At 26.7% G+C, this 15,871-nt stretch overlaps 1 protein-coding gene across 1 annotated transcript in view; it reads left to right on the forward strand.

Annotated features, from left to right (window-relative positions):
• The first annotated feature begins 7,505 nt into the window (after positions 1–7,505).
• The window catches only part of LOC111623208 (suppressor of lurcher protein 1-like), a 60,998-nt gene continuing 52,632 nt past the window's right edge, over positions 7,506–15,871 (forward strand). Inside the window, exon 1 of the mRNA XM_023365707.1 lies at positions 7,506–7,874. Coding sequence (XP_023221475.1) covers positions 7,760–7,874 — 115 coding nt within the window. The 5' untranslated portion in view covers positions 7,506–7,759. The remainder of the gene's footprint in view (positions 7,875–15,871) is intronic.

Consider the following 15,871-nt stretch of genomic DNA (forward strand, 5'->3'; position numbering starts at 1 on the left):
GACTGTCACTGGAGCAAACGACGGAAGAATAACGGAAGCAAAGTATTTTACTTTTGTTAAACGTTGAAATTTTATATTTATTTATACAATTAAATGTAATACCATCGGCCATGTTTTATATTTACTATTTATTTAAAATGTCATTTCCTGTTTAGCAAAAATCTATAGACTTTGCTCTGTAGATTTAACACTTTTATGTTGTTAAATAAAATTTTTTTACTTCATATTTATTTTCAATCTTGTGGTATTGTTTTATTTGAAGTGTAACAAGCACAAGCACATAAAGAAATAGTCCATAATTTAACAATTAAAAAAAGTGCTGCAACTATGCTACCCTATTTTCATATCACGCTTGACTTTTTTGTCCATATGCAGTAATGTCTGAAACTTATTTGTTTGCAGTGACAAAGTATGTAATCATGAAACGTGAAAATAAATATGAAAAAATGAAAATTTTATTTAATGACATAAAAGAGTTAAATCTACAGAGACTTCTTTTTTGCTAAACAGGAAATGATGTTAAGTTTAAAANGGAACTGTCGGAGTGTCTTCTAATAAATTTTAATAAAATTTAGTTAATAACTACGTTAAAAGTATACAAACTCTATTTTAAATTTGTAGCATTCACTAAAAGTGTTGATCAGAGTTATTAGCAATCAAACGTTGCACTACTTTATAGTAGTTTAACACAATTATGCAAATTTTTAGAAGTGAAATGGTCGCGGAGGAAGACGGCGATACTACATTTAGAATAAATTCTGGAATTTTCGAAAATGGGAGAACAATTAATAAAATTTAGCTAATAATTATGTTAAAAGTATACAAAATTTTATTAATTCTTCACCAGCTTTTTTCACCACTTCGAAGCTTAATAACTCCTGTGTCTTTTGTCAAAAATTTCTGAAATTTTGAGGAAGGTGTGTGTATTGAAGATAAATGTTTGTAGAAATTTTCAAGGAAATCGGACCATTGATTCGGAAATTAGGCCCACACCCTTAATATATCCAGAATCAATACGAAGACTTATAAAGGTAATGTCGAAAAGTCCAGCAACAACATTGCCAGTTATCTAAATATATAAAATTGCTTGTCCTGACTGACTGACTGACTCACTGACTGACTGATTCATCATCGCCCAGAGCAAACCGCTTAACCTAGAGAGGTGAAATTTGGTAGACAGTTAGGGTATGTCATGGAATTCACACTAAGAAGGGATTTTTCGAAATTCCCCCGCGGGGGGAGAGGGAGAGGATTAAGACTTAACCGGAAAACGGCTTCTACTGTACTATTTTAGATGCGATTTTTTCTTTTTATAGGCGTTTTAGTAAGGAATGCCATGGGAATTCACACTAAGAAGGGATTTTTAGAAACTCCCCCGCGGGGGGTGAGGGAGAGGATTAAGTCTTAAACGGAAGAACGGCTTCTACTGTACTATTTTAGATGCGATTTTTTGAACTACGTTTAGTCTTCATTGAGTACTTAGGCGTATTAAATTGATAACATTTCAGACATTTCGATTTTTAAAATGTTCGAACCGTTTTAAATTCGAATTTGTTATCGCGTATCGGTTCGATTATAGAACGATTGTAAACGTTCCAGAAAATTGATCAAATTGAAGATAGTTCGTTTGATTCTGGGCAATTCTCTTCAGCGGTAGGTGTTATATGACAATTACTATGGTTATTGAAATATTGAATGTAAATGGGGTTTGCTTGCAAAACCTCCGCGGACGAAGTCGCGGGTAACAGCTAGTTGTTATATATTTGTAAACGAAGCGCACGATAGTAACAATTGAAGATTTTCTCATAAAGATTTTCATAATTTTCTGAAAAAATCTTCAAATGTTATTATTATTTCCCATATAATTTTGTATACTGTACATACATATAAGAAAATACTAAAGCTGATCAAAAATTCTTACTAATTTTCTAGATTTTAACGTAAATTTTACAATATTACATTGTTTTTTCCACATCTAACGATGAATCGATTAAGATAATTTATGTCTTGATTTATGTAAAATTTAAATTTTTAATTAAAGCTTTAATTCAGTTTCTTATTACATTATTGTATTGGGTTTTGTAGCCGTCTCTGGCACTAGTTTGTGCCATTAGTCAGTTTAAAACGTGACACTAATCGTTTGTTTAAAGCTTAAACTAGGTACCTGATTAAAAAATATAGCATTTCTTTCAGTAATTTCCTTTAAAAAATAAAGTGAAAAAGGTCCTTCACAATAATAGATACTTTCAAATGCACCTCGTCAACAGTTTAATTCCATTTAAGTCGTATTTGCAGATCTTAATACGTGTAGATCCTACAGAAAAAATTTAATTAAATTCCTAAAATTAGAAAACTTACAGCTTCTAATTGCTGAATTGCTTTCAATTTAAGTCTTAATATTACTAAATATTTAACGTTTATATTTATACAATGCATTTACAGAAGAAAATCTTGTAAAATTTCTAATTAATTGACTTAATTATTGCCAAAAAATTAAATTATAATCCTAATATTGTTTAAAATTCAATATTTTTGATTAATTTATAAACAATTCTTTTCAATTTTAACGATAGAGAAGCGTGTAATTTATTCAAGTAGTGATGATAAATAAAGTGCTGATTTATCATTAGCAATTTCGTTTTATTTTAATAAATAAGATATTTAAGTTAAGAATTTCTAATCGACTAAAAATTACTTTTATTCCCTTTTTTCACTGACAATTAATTAAAATGTACAGATAAACTACAACAATTAAATGCCATTATTCAATAAAAGCTCAGTGAATCAAAAATATTTAATTTCGACAGTAAATGTAGCCTATATATTAAGGGTGACCCAAAATTCACTTAACCATATTTTTTGTGTCTCAAGTGTTTTCTTTTATTTATTTTTTCTTTTATACAACTGTAACCTATCTTGGTATAATTGGCTACAAAATAAGATAGAAATTTAGTCTGTGTAGACGGTTAACTGACTTTTGGGACACCCTTACATAGACTTTATTTTAGTTTTAATACAAGCAATTAAAATTTTTTATCTATATATATATAAATGGACATGTATGTCCCTATATCTCACTTTTCCGCCAAAACTACACATCGCACGTGAATGGTGTTTGTATGTGGTGGTAGCCCCAAGTCTCCATTCGTGCATAGGGGTGGTTGCGTCTCGATAGCTATAAGGGTGTGGGAGATATGAGGCTGAAAGAGGTTGAAAGTGGCTTTCTATTTCGAATGTTTTGTTCGATTTTTTCGAATTTGTTCGAATTAAATTCGAACATAAAATTCGAATTGGTTCGATTATAGAACGATTGAAAACGTTCCAGAAACGTTGAAATTTGTTCGTTTGACTAAACGTAAAAATTCTCTAATTAGTCTGGAAACGGGGGACCTAATTCTTGCATTCTGTGAAAACGGGTAAGATTGGCTATAATGTAATTATCTTAATCTTCACTATCGTTAGTTTTTGCCCAGCGAAGCGGGTCCTTGCAGCTGGATTCTAGATTACTTAGAAAAACAGTCTTTTATATATATATAAAACTATACTATTACGTACAAATAAAAACCCAGCGAAGCGGGATCTTGCAGCTAGTGATTTATAAAAATGGAAAAATTCAAGATTTTTTGATTTTATTGATTCTAATGATAATAAAAGAAAGATAATTTATTTTATTTTTAAAAAAGTTATTGTTAAAAATCAATTATTTTATAATTAAATAACAAATATTGAGTAAATTCAATATGATATATTCATTATTTTTTCTGATTTCTTTCTAAATTTGAAGATTAATCAATCGTAAGTGTTGCACTCGACACGAGGATCGCTTCCTAAATTACCTTCATTACAAATATCCAGCAACGGTTAATATTTTCCTAATAATGATAATGACGATAATAATAATAATAAATAAATACCGCAATTGAGCTTATGATAAATACTGCATTATTATTATTATTATTACAACTCATTATCATTTCGAATAATAAACGAGCAATTATTTATTGTGACAGGGCTGCAAGTTTTAATAATCTTTTAATTTAAAAAATGGCGTGACTTCCGGTGGAAGTCGCTCCTTTTTTCCATATATGGCCTCGATTTTAGTGTCGCTTTACCCCTCTACATCGTACTTCCGAAAACAATCGAGTCATGCCTGTCATCTATCTAACCTTTATGCTATAAAAACTTATAATATTTAAATTAATTTTGTGGGAAAAAATTTCTAATTTTTTAATTATTAATTTAAAAAGAAAAATATAGAAATTTTTATCTTTAATTGACGTATAATTTAAGAGAAAAATGAAGAAAAATAGCTGCCACCATTAGGAAAATTAATATATATTTTCTTTCGTTTTATTGAGTTATTTTATTAAATTAAGCAATTTTAAGCTATTTATAAGAAAGAAATTATTCTGTTATCCGTTCTATTCAATAAGATTGAGTAGGAGAAGAGGAGAGAAGAAGATGAAACTGTTCTCCAGATCGAGTGGTGATGATAACAACAGATGTGAACAAAACAGAATTGCGAGTAGAAAATAAATGAAAGAGAATAATCAAGAAAAATAAATAAAGAACAAAAATTACCTTAAAATTGCCTGTTAAAAAGTATAATTTAATCGCAGTTAACTTAATTCGTGTGTTAATTACACCACCCATTAACAACTATTTAATTTATTTATAGCATTCTGAAGAGTTAATATTTAAAAATAAAAATTAATATTTATTAAATACATTTTAATATTTTATTATAGAAAGTATATATAAATTAATAAATTAATTTTAATTAAGTAAAGTAAAAAAAAGTCATTAATTAATATAAACGATGAAGGATTATAGGAAGAAAATTTTAAAAAATAACAATAATAATTTGTAAAAAGTAAATGTACAGAATATTATACTTAAAACAAGATTTATAAATGTTAACATCACCCTTTTTTCTGTATAAGTAGCGCTTTAGAATTGATGAAGCGTACAATGTCAGATGCTGGAAACAGCTGCTCTCCTTTCATGTTTCTCGCCTTTAGTGAATCCATAAAAAAGTAGACATTACATTTTTAAAAATATCAAACAATGTATCTTAAAATTTACGCTTCAATATATTATTCAATTAAAATTTTAAGTCGATATTTTTATTTATAATACTTTCTCCTTTACTGATGATAATGCTGATCACAGCATCCGCATCAGTAAAAAATGATCATGTATCGTTGAATTTATCATTTTTAATTCATTTCTATAAAGAAAATCAATTTGAATTAGTAATTTGGGGTTTATTTTTTATTATGTATTGTGTGATATTTTTATGTGAATCACGTTATAAACAAATATTATAATGGAAAAGATAATTGTTGATAAGGCAAATTTCCTTTATTGATTTTATACAATAATTTGTTTTAAGTTAGAAAAAACGTTTCAGTTAATTTTTTGGCTGAATTTAGAATAATTTAAATCATTTTTTACCTTATTTTTCCTAATTTTCTTCGTTATATCGAGCAATTTTTATGATTTATATCGGAGTATTCGTTTTTGCCGAAAGGTGGCATTTGTTTTTCTTTAAAAGTGTGCTTGTGGCTAAGAAGTGTTGGGAGACTATCCACATTTTGGATAAGATAATTGAATCCTTTTTCTTTTATAGGTGGGTGTAATTAATGTTTTTTTTTCTTTATATAATGATGTTTTTGGTTGGATAGTTCTCCCCATGATGATTTTTTGTTATTATGTTATATGTTTATATTTGGATATTTGGCTTTCAGATATTTATTTTCAGATATTTATTTTTGATGTTTATAATAATACTTGTATAATTTTTGTTTTGATTTATGTATATGTTAATTTTCTCTGTAATAATGGATGGATGATGATATTTTTTTGTATAATGTACATGTAACGAATTATTGTATACCCCGCATCATGGGCTCTGCCTAGTATGTCTAAATAAATAAATAAATAAATAATAAATTTTTATGATTTATAGCAAGACGTCAACTTATAAAGTTGACTGCTAACAGATGCAAATTTCCTTTATTGATGTCACAAATAATATCTTTTTATATAAAAATATAGGCCTAATTTAATTAATTTCTGTACATGATTTAGCATCTGTCGAATAATTTTTTTTTGTTTATTTTTCCTGATTTTTTTCCTTTTTTCAAGCCAGTTTTATGGCAATATCTTATTGCACAGTATAACATATAATAACAGCAGAATTCCTGTACTAATTTAATAAAAATATTAATTTTTGTATTATAAATCACTTTAGTCCATTATTCTATGTGATTTTAAATCAAATTTAATCTTATTTTTACTAATTATCTTCCATTCTTTGACCAAATTTTATAATAAATCACATTAATAATAAAGTTTTCCACACGAAAATATCTCGAGCATTCTTGAATACGGAGAAAACCATATTGATATTTGTAATATAACAGTGTTTATTAGCATATATGTAATGATTTATTTCATAAAATAAAAAAAAAACTTGATACTTCCTGTTTAGAGGTTGAGCAAATTGATTTAAGTGGTTTGTAAATGGAAGAGAATCATAATCACATCACCATACATCTACTAAATCCATAAAACAAAAGATTGCCTATGATTTATCACACGTTGTAAAAACATAAATGCAGCTGTATTGGCAAAAAATGGCAAAAAATCATTCATTCGTACAAATAAAATTGACAGATTCGTTCAAGAAAAGTACTTCTTGTCGATCAACAACTATATTCAACTCCCGAGGGCATAACTTATTCATATTATTTCACAAGCAATACTTTTTTGTGAACTTTTCCAGTTCTTTCACAAGCAATCTTCGACCTTTTTTCCACGTAATTTAAAACGAGAATATTGAATTTCGCTTCCTATCAAAGTTCAGAGTAATTTTAATTTATAAAACTATTTAAAACTTTAAAAAATATACAGTGAATTCAGCGTATTTTAGTACAGTTCACTATACTAAAAATCCATTGTAGAATAAACCTGTATAAACTGGACTCGCGCTTTTTCCGGTTTGGCAGGTTTTACTGTCTATAAACCTTGCAAAAAAAAAGAAATTATTTATTTATCTTATATTATACATAGGCAAATCCTAAAGGAGACAAGAGATTACACTCTTACGTAACGATAAAACACCTCCTTCATCATCAAATATTCAAATTAAAACAATTAACTTTTCTACAGTAAGGTTAATTAAATATAGCCAACACCCGATATAGTGAATATTCGATATAGCAATTATATTTTATGTATATAACTTTTGTTATAGCGAGTGATTCAGTCGGTCTTTTTTGCCAGTTCGATATATCGCGAGTTCGTAATTAACTTTATTAAAATATGTCATTTTTCATACAAGAACAAACCAATTTTAATAATTTTTAAACATTTTAAAGGCAATTAAGTGGTACGCTGGCGAGACGAAAAAGAAAAACACGAGACTCCCACACACGCACACTCGCCTGTTTAATCTCGAAATAACGTTTGAAGGACATGTACGACAAAATAGCCATAACAATCTTGATTCAATCTTGTGTCAATCGGTGACGAAATATTTCTTCCATCGGAAAATAAAAAGAAAAGAGAAGAGGAGGGAGAGTTAGTTTGATCCAACACAATCTCTCGCTGCCATAGCAACGACTGCGGGACTCACCTGAACCCATTCAAACCGCATCGTGCATCTTCCACGCATGCTCTTACATTCTCCATCCACATCTACAACGTTCAGTCGGCCAAAAGCATCAGCACATTTTGGCCAAACTGACAATCCATGGCTCCCGTTGGCCGTGTTTGCAACGGAAACATCCAGGCAACAGGACAGATGTGGGTAGTTTTCTTAGTTTGGACATCGACAGTCAATTGCGGCGATTGGAAGTCGCATGGAGGTAAGAAGAGTCGTTGGTTGTTGGTGACACCTGATGGTTTAGAAATTTGTCGATGTATTCTCTCAGGTGAGGATGCTCGATCGATCCTTACATTCCCGAATGAATGTGTCAAACGCATATTATTTTCTTATGGAGCGTGTGATTTCACTTACAAACTCATTTTATGCTTTTTTACTTAAATCTACTTTTTTCACGATTTTATTTCTTTTATTTTATTTGTGTAAAATTCAAATTCGTTGTAGAGGAGTTAAGAGTTGTATGCCAGTTGACGACTGCATTTTTAAAACGTGCCTTAAAACTTGGATAAAACTTAATATTTTAGACGGACTAAGTATAAATTTTATTATTTCAATCATTTTTCTTCGTGTTTTTTAATTAAATTTGCGTTAAAATCTCTTTAATACCGCAGGGAAGCGTGCAATAAATTGTTTTTTAAGTGATAAATTAAGATAAAATTTTAAAAAATTACATAAATATTCACTTCTAAATCGATTCTTTTTAATTGTAAAAATGTAATTTTTTATAATTTATCGAATTATTTTACATGAATTTTTTAATTAAAGTAATTTTTTATTTTATTACTTTATGTTAAATTTAAACGAATTAAGACCATTTGTGATTTTAAAAGATATTCAGTTTGTTTATTTAAACAATTTTCTAATATAAAAAATAAATATTTATTCGCAGTAATTAATAAAAATATTTATTTTATGTAATTTAAAAGAAATTAAGTCAATAAAAGTGTATATATTAATTAAAAATAATAAAATTTAAGAAAGTTTTTTTAGTATTTATAAATTAAAATATTATTTCATCTAAAAACATATAAAACATCTAAAAATACGTTGAATATTAAAAATTAAATAAGTTTGTATTAANGAAAAGTATAGAAACGTTTTCAGAAAACATGGTGTTATATTAGCAGCCAAACTAAAAAGTAAAATAAAAACATCATCAATATCATTTAAATTAAAATAACGAAATACTAAACAAAGCAGGAGTGGTATATGAGGTAAAATGTACATGTAAAAAAACCAGCAATATACATTGGAGAAACAAGAAGGCAACTAAGAACCAGAATAAAAGAACATGAAGCAACAATTAGACTTAATCAGCAAATACCATTCTTAAAAATATAATTTGTTTAATTTTATATTAAAATTTAGCTAGAATTTATATAAAATTCAGCAAATTTTACACTAAACTTTATTTTTATTCTATTTATTTTCAAAAATTTACAAAAATTGAATACAGTAAAGTACACGAATGTCATTCTTCCCCTCGCGAAACACAAATAAAAAACTAAAGGGCCTATAATTTAAATTTTAATCGTAAAAGGAGACAGAAATAATAATAAAATAATCAAATTAAGTGCAAAAAGGAACCGAATAAAAATTTTATGCATTGTTTTTTTTATAGAGGGTGGCTCAAAAGTCAGTTAACCGTGTATTACGCTTGTTAAACGTGACTCGTAAATTGAGTTTAGAACAACGTGTTTTCCATTCAAAAACTTGCTGAAAACATAATTAAAATATAATTAAGTATTTGAATAAGACAAGAATTTAGCCTTACAATTGTTAACTGATTTTAGAGCCATCCTTTCTTAAAGTCATCCTGAAAGAATAGATACGAATTGACAGTTTACTTCTTACGTCATAACTGTCAAGTTATTCATTGCGTTAAATACAAACTTGAAAATAAATCGATATTTATAAATAGTTACAACGGTTAACTGATTTTCGAACCACCCTTTATAGCTAATACATAAAATTCTTAGAAAGAACAGATAGGGTTGTCAGATTTTCTTACGCTGTAACTGTCAAGTTGTTCATTGTGTTAGATATATATTCGTGTAGGAAAAAAATCTATATTTGTAGAGTTTGATGGCTGAATATCTGTTAAGATAAAGCATTTATTAACTATTTAATAACCTTCAATGAATAAATGAATATTTGTTTTTTCCCCTGTGTGAATTCAGCATCTTGCTCTTCGTTATCCTTTGCAATAATCACTGAGTAAGAAGAAGAATGAGAGGAAATGAATAAATAAATTTACGATTCATTTAATATTAATCGCATTATTTGTTTTATTCTTTATTTAATGGCAATAAAATTCATTTATGTTCATTTTAAATACAATTAATCATTAAATTAAATTAATAAGTTGATTTTCTTCTTACTTTTCCTCGATTTTTAATATAAAATTTCTTGATTTCTTGATTTTTAATATATATAGACCTATATATATAATTAAGTTTATATATATTATATTTATTTAGTTTATCAACTTTGGCATTTTTCCATCTAAAAAATCTGAAACTTTAAAAGTAAATAAGAATAAATAAATAAGAATTTCTCTGAATAAATAAATTTATATTTAACAAGAGTTATTAAATGTGTTTGTTGATAGTTTTGTAGAAAGATAAATATGTTTAAAGAGTAAATTTTTTTTAATTAATTGAAATTTTAAAAAATTTATACATTAAATTAAATTTATTAAATTCATTTATTAAAATGGTAAAAATTTGCGCTCAATTTTAAGTTGGAGCGATAGATCTAACGTTATGTCTATAGTTTAATTTGAAACTGTACGGTAAAACCTGTCCAAAACGTAACTTGGATAAACGGTAACCCGCCTAAACAAGAAAAATTATTCGGAACCGAGCGATTTTCTGTGTTAAAAGAAACCTGCCAACTGGAAAATATATTCGGTACTGTCTGATTCCTATTTCACTGTACTTTAATAATAAATTTTAGTAAAACCTGCGTAAACCGGAATAGCATGGATCAAATATTTTTTCGGTTTGGCAGGTTTCCGTTTCGAACAGGTTTTTTTTTAAATATAAGAATATCCGTTCCGAAGAATTTTATCCGTTTAGACAGTTTTCCGTTTTATTCGGATTCCATTTTAGACAGGTTTTACTGTTTCTTTTTAAAATCAATTTTTCAAAGAAATTTTTCCTGAAAAAAATTGATGAAACTTCATGGGTTAATTCTACAGAAATAACCACCGGTTTTTTGTCTGCACCGCATTTAGTCCGATTACAGTAAAGAGAAATATATTCATAACAGCAATAACTAAAATTTGGAGCAGAAGAAAGAGAAAAACAAAAAAATAAGCTAATAAATACCTTCATATTGAACGACTATCCAAGCAGATTACTAAAAAAGTGGATAAATGCATTTAAGAAAAACAGATTCAACGTTAAAAATAAGAATGAGAACACTACATATAGGTCGTTCCCCTATATTAAGGGAACATTTGAAAAATATAGAAAAGTTTTCAGTAAGTATGGTGTTACACTAGCAGCCAAATTAAAAAATAAAATTAAAAACAACATCAACACAAATAAGTTTAAAAATAACGAAATACTAAACCAAACAGGTGTAATATACGAAATAAAATGTACATGTAAAAAACCAGCGATATACATTGGAGAAACAGGAAGACAACTCGGTACCAGAATAAAAGAACATGAAGCAACAATTAGACTTAATCATAACCAATGACCGCGGACAAAGCACTGTAAGGAATTCGGATGCACTATTAACGAAAAAAGTGTAAAAATAATACATAAAGAAAAAGACAGTTACCTACGAAAATTCAAAGAGCAATTCGAAATTGTTAATAAAAGCAAAACCATAAACTTAAATGATGGAATGGAGGTTGACAACGTGTGGGAGGAAATGGGAAAGAAAACAAAAAGAAGGGAAAACGGTCTAAAAATGCCTTAGGGGACACAACATCAACACTGGACAGATGTAAGTCTAAACTTAAAACAGGTTAGTTAACTATTGTATAAATATATCCAAATAACTATTGCAAATGTAATAGTTGAATTTACCAATATATAGAAATGTAAAAAAAACCTGAAGAGAGGTGCAAGTGATACGAAAATATTGGACCCGAAATGCAGAGTAAGTAAGAAAATAAAGAATACGAAGATAAGATATTGTCTCTGATTAATTAATAATTATATAAATGTGGTCCAGGCAAAACAACGGCGGTTATTTCTGTAGAATTAACCCATGAAGTTTCATCAATTTTTTTCAGGAAATATTTCTTTGAAAAATTGATTTTAAAAGGAATATAAAGAAAACCGCACCATCGATATATATATATATATATACACATATCTATTACTTATAGGTTTTACTGTATTTTAAAATTTTTTTATAATTTAATCGAAATTTTTCCAAAAATTCAAAATGTTTTTCGTATTATTTTATATTTTATTCCTTGACATTTAAGCCAAAACCATGTTAATATATGATAATATTAAGTTTATGGCTTATTTTTCAAAATGTGTAATAAAATATACTACTAAAATTTATTATTAAAATACGCTCACATTTTAAAGATAATTTTATCAAAAAATATTCCCTAAAATATGGGGATTTTTAAAGTATTTCTTCACGTCACATCTATCGCTCTAATTACAAATTACGGAACATCTTTTACTGAAAAACATTTAAATTTTAAAAATCGCTAAAATTACCTGAATTTTTGGGGATTTTTCCGGTAAAATTATGCTTTAATTATCGGAAAAATTTATAAAATTTCAGGTAAGTTTAGGAATTTTTAAAATTTAAATGTTTTTTAGTAAAAGTTTAGGGATAAAAAGACGGAATTTTAGGGAAAATTTCGAAAATGATCTGAATTTTTAGGGATTTTTAAAGATTTTTTCCTTTTCCCGNACAATTAAAAAATAAAAATTATAGATAAATGTTATAATGGAGCAAATGCAAATATTAATAAAATTTATAATTAATTTGCTATATAAAGAGGAAAAATTACAAAAAAAGAAAAGAAAAAGGAAATATCAACAACTAAAATTTATTATTAAAATATGTTTTCGTTTTAAAGATAATTTTATCAAAAAATATTCCCTAAAATATGGGGATTTTTAAAGTATTTCTTCACGTCACATCTATCGCTCTAATTACAAATTACGGAACATCTTTTACTGAAAAACATTTAAATTTTAAAAATCGCTAAAATTACCTGAATTTTTGGGGATTTTTCCGGTAAAATTATGCTTTAATTATCGGAAAAATTTATAAAATTTCAGGTAAGTTTAGGAATTTTTAAAATTTAAATGTTTTTTAGTAAAAGTTTAGGGATAAAAAGACGGAATTTTAGGGAAAATTTCGAAAATGATCTGAATTTTTAGGGATTTTTAAAGATTTTTTCCTTTTCCCGTAATAATCGAGTAATTTCACGTTAAACTACTTGAAAAAATTCAATTTTGAAAACAGTTTACCAAGCATTTATATGTGATTTATATTGGAATTATTTATAGTTTATAAAAATAAGAATTCAATAAAGACATGCCGTCATCTTTAAAAGCATAAGTACGTTTTTTTTTATTCCAAGAAGACGTCCGGATTTTCTCGAATTTCTCAATTTGCTCGAAGTCGAAGAAAAACTCGAAAAAATAAAAAATAAATAATGGTAATAAAATCTAAAATCTTTCTCCTTCTTTTCCTAGAAACTTTTTCTATCTTCTGAGTTTCAATGAGATTATTGACAAATATTTTCCCTTAGATAAATTTTTAAAGAAAGTTTTAATAAACTTAAAATAAGAGGGGAAAATATTTATTTATTTTATTTTTACGAGGAATCTATACCAATGTTTTTTCAAGTTAAAGTCGCTATTTTTTTGAAGATTTTAAAAATTATAAAAATTGCATTAAAAGTTTAATTTCATTCGTATGAAAACTTTTTTACTTTATGAAGACTTTTATAAGATTTTTTCCACCTTTATTTTATACTATTTTAGAGATTTTATCGAGTTTCTTTCAAGCAAATATTTTTGAAGATCGTGTAAAATATTTAAAAGTCCCGAAGATTTAAGATTTTCCTTTAATGTTTTATGAAAACTGTTATATCAATTTTTAATTTATATAAAGGTTTTCATAAAACATTATAAAATCTTCAAAAATATAAATAAAATCTTATTAGAACTTTAGCAGTTGACTTCAGGAACTCTTAAAACATTGAAAATCTTCGGGACTTTTGAATATTTTACAAGATCTTGAAAAATATTTAAACATCTTTCAAATTCTGCAGTTTAAGAAGGTTTTAAAGAGATTTTATTAACGTTTTTGAAGATTTTTATTCGTATTTATGAAGATTTCTGTAAACATTTTTCAAGCTAAACTTTAAATATTTTAAAGATTTTTATCCACATTTTAAAAGATTTTATATAAGTCTTCTTGGAGCTGATATTTTCTAAAAATTTTATAACCTATTAAAAAAATTTTATTGAAGATTTTAAAGATATTTTTTGAAGTAAAAATTTTAAAAAAATTATGATGTAGTCCTATTAAAATTTATTTTGAATTTAAAATTCTTAAAACTCTTTACGCATTTAAAAAAATTTAAGTGTACAACAAAAAAACTTAATTAAGTTATATTTAAATAAATAAATTTAGCATTTTAATAATTCTGTCGGTCTGTTTGTCTATATGCAAAAATGAACAAATTTTTATTACATAAACATTAAGAAAACACTACTGTTCGTGTATATAAAATTAATTTTAAAATATTCTACTCTTATATAATAAAAAATACGTAATATTTTATTTTGAAAAACATAAAGCGTTTTTATTGATAAAAATCGTTTTGTCAATAATAAACAGCTTATGTACTGTATATTTATCTTTATCAAATTTGGAGGAAACAAATATCAGATATCAGATTTACTCGTTGCTTCTGCCCCTTGTTTTATAATTTAATAAATCTAAAAATGAAAACACATTTTTAATCTTGAATTTTCTGTTGTAAAATACATTTATTGATAACGAATTATTTTTACTTTGTGAAAGCCCAATGAAGTTTTATATTTCCCAAAAAAGTCTATCTACTAAATGGCATTTTAATTGTTTCTAATAAAATGAACAAAATCTTTTATAAATTTAACTAATAAAAATTTTAAGTTTTTAAATAATTATATTTAATATAAATTATGTTATATATTTTAATGATATTTACATAAATAAATGAAGATTTATTTTTCATCTCCTGCATCGTCTGCGCCTAATTTTATATTTGCATTATAAAAATGTATATAATTTTAAAAAATTAATAAAATAAATAGTTTTTAAAATATCAACAAGCATTTACACCGTCACCATGCTGGGCTTGGATTTTTAATCACATTTTTAATTTATTTAAATTAAAATATATGCTCTCGATTTTAGTAGTGTCTTGCCCCTGTACATCATACTTTTCCTTATAGCAACAGAGGTATCTATCTAACTCAGGGATGAGCAACACGCGGCCCGTTAAACATGTTTATGCGGCCCGCCAAGCATTTTTAAAATTGAATTTATTTTATCGACTTTCTCCCATCAATATATTGTTATAAAATTATTTATAATAAAATAGTAGTACATACTAAACCGAAACAATTTTTTTGTGACGAGTTCTTCAAACATGCAATACGAACGCGCCGCGTCTGTGCTTGTTTGTGTTTGCTTCTGTCACACAATCAGTCAGACTGGTAAGCTGTTAACTAGCAATTTTAGCAATTCTTGTTTCTTGAAAGGCGTGAGTGCAATACTATTGTCAAAAAGGTAATATTAGTTTTTATTCAAAATTAAGTTTTCCAACAAATTTTTTTAACTTTCAAAGTTTTAATCCATAATAGCATGTCGGAAAAGCAAACAAAAAAACGGAAGGTTGCCGATGAGCACAGGAATTTCCAAGAAAAGTGGAAATTTGATTATTTTTTCACTTTCGTCGAAGATAAAGCTGTATGCTTAATATGCTCAGAGACTGTGTCGACATTAAAAGAATATAACATAAAAAGGCATTACGATACAAAACATGAACAACAATATAAAAACTTAACAGGACAACTCCGGATAGATAAGTTTAATCAAATGGAGAAAAACTTGGGAAAACAACAGGCTATTTTTAAAAATCAAGCTATTTTATCAAATACGGCAGTAAAGGCTAGTTTTGTTGTCAGTCAAATACTGGCAAAAAAA

The sequence above is a fragment of the Centruroides sculpturatus genome, unplaced genomic scaffold (assembly GCF_000671375.1).
Source record: "Centruroides sculpturatus isolate CEXI.00-Female unplaced genomic scaffold, Cexi_2.0 scaffold8, whole genome shotgun sequence".
In the NCBI taxonomy this organism is placed as follows: Eukaryota; Metazoa; Arthropoda; class Arachnida; order Scorpiones; family Buthidae; genus Centruroides; species Centruroides sculpturatus.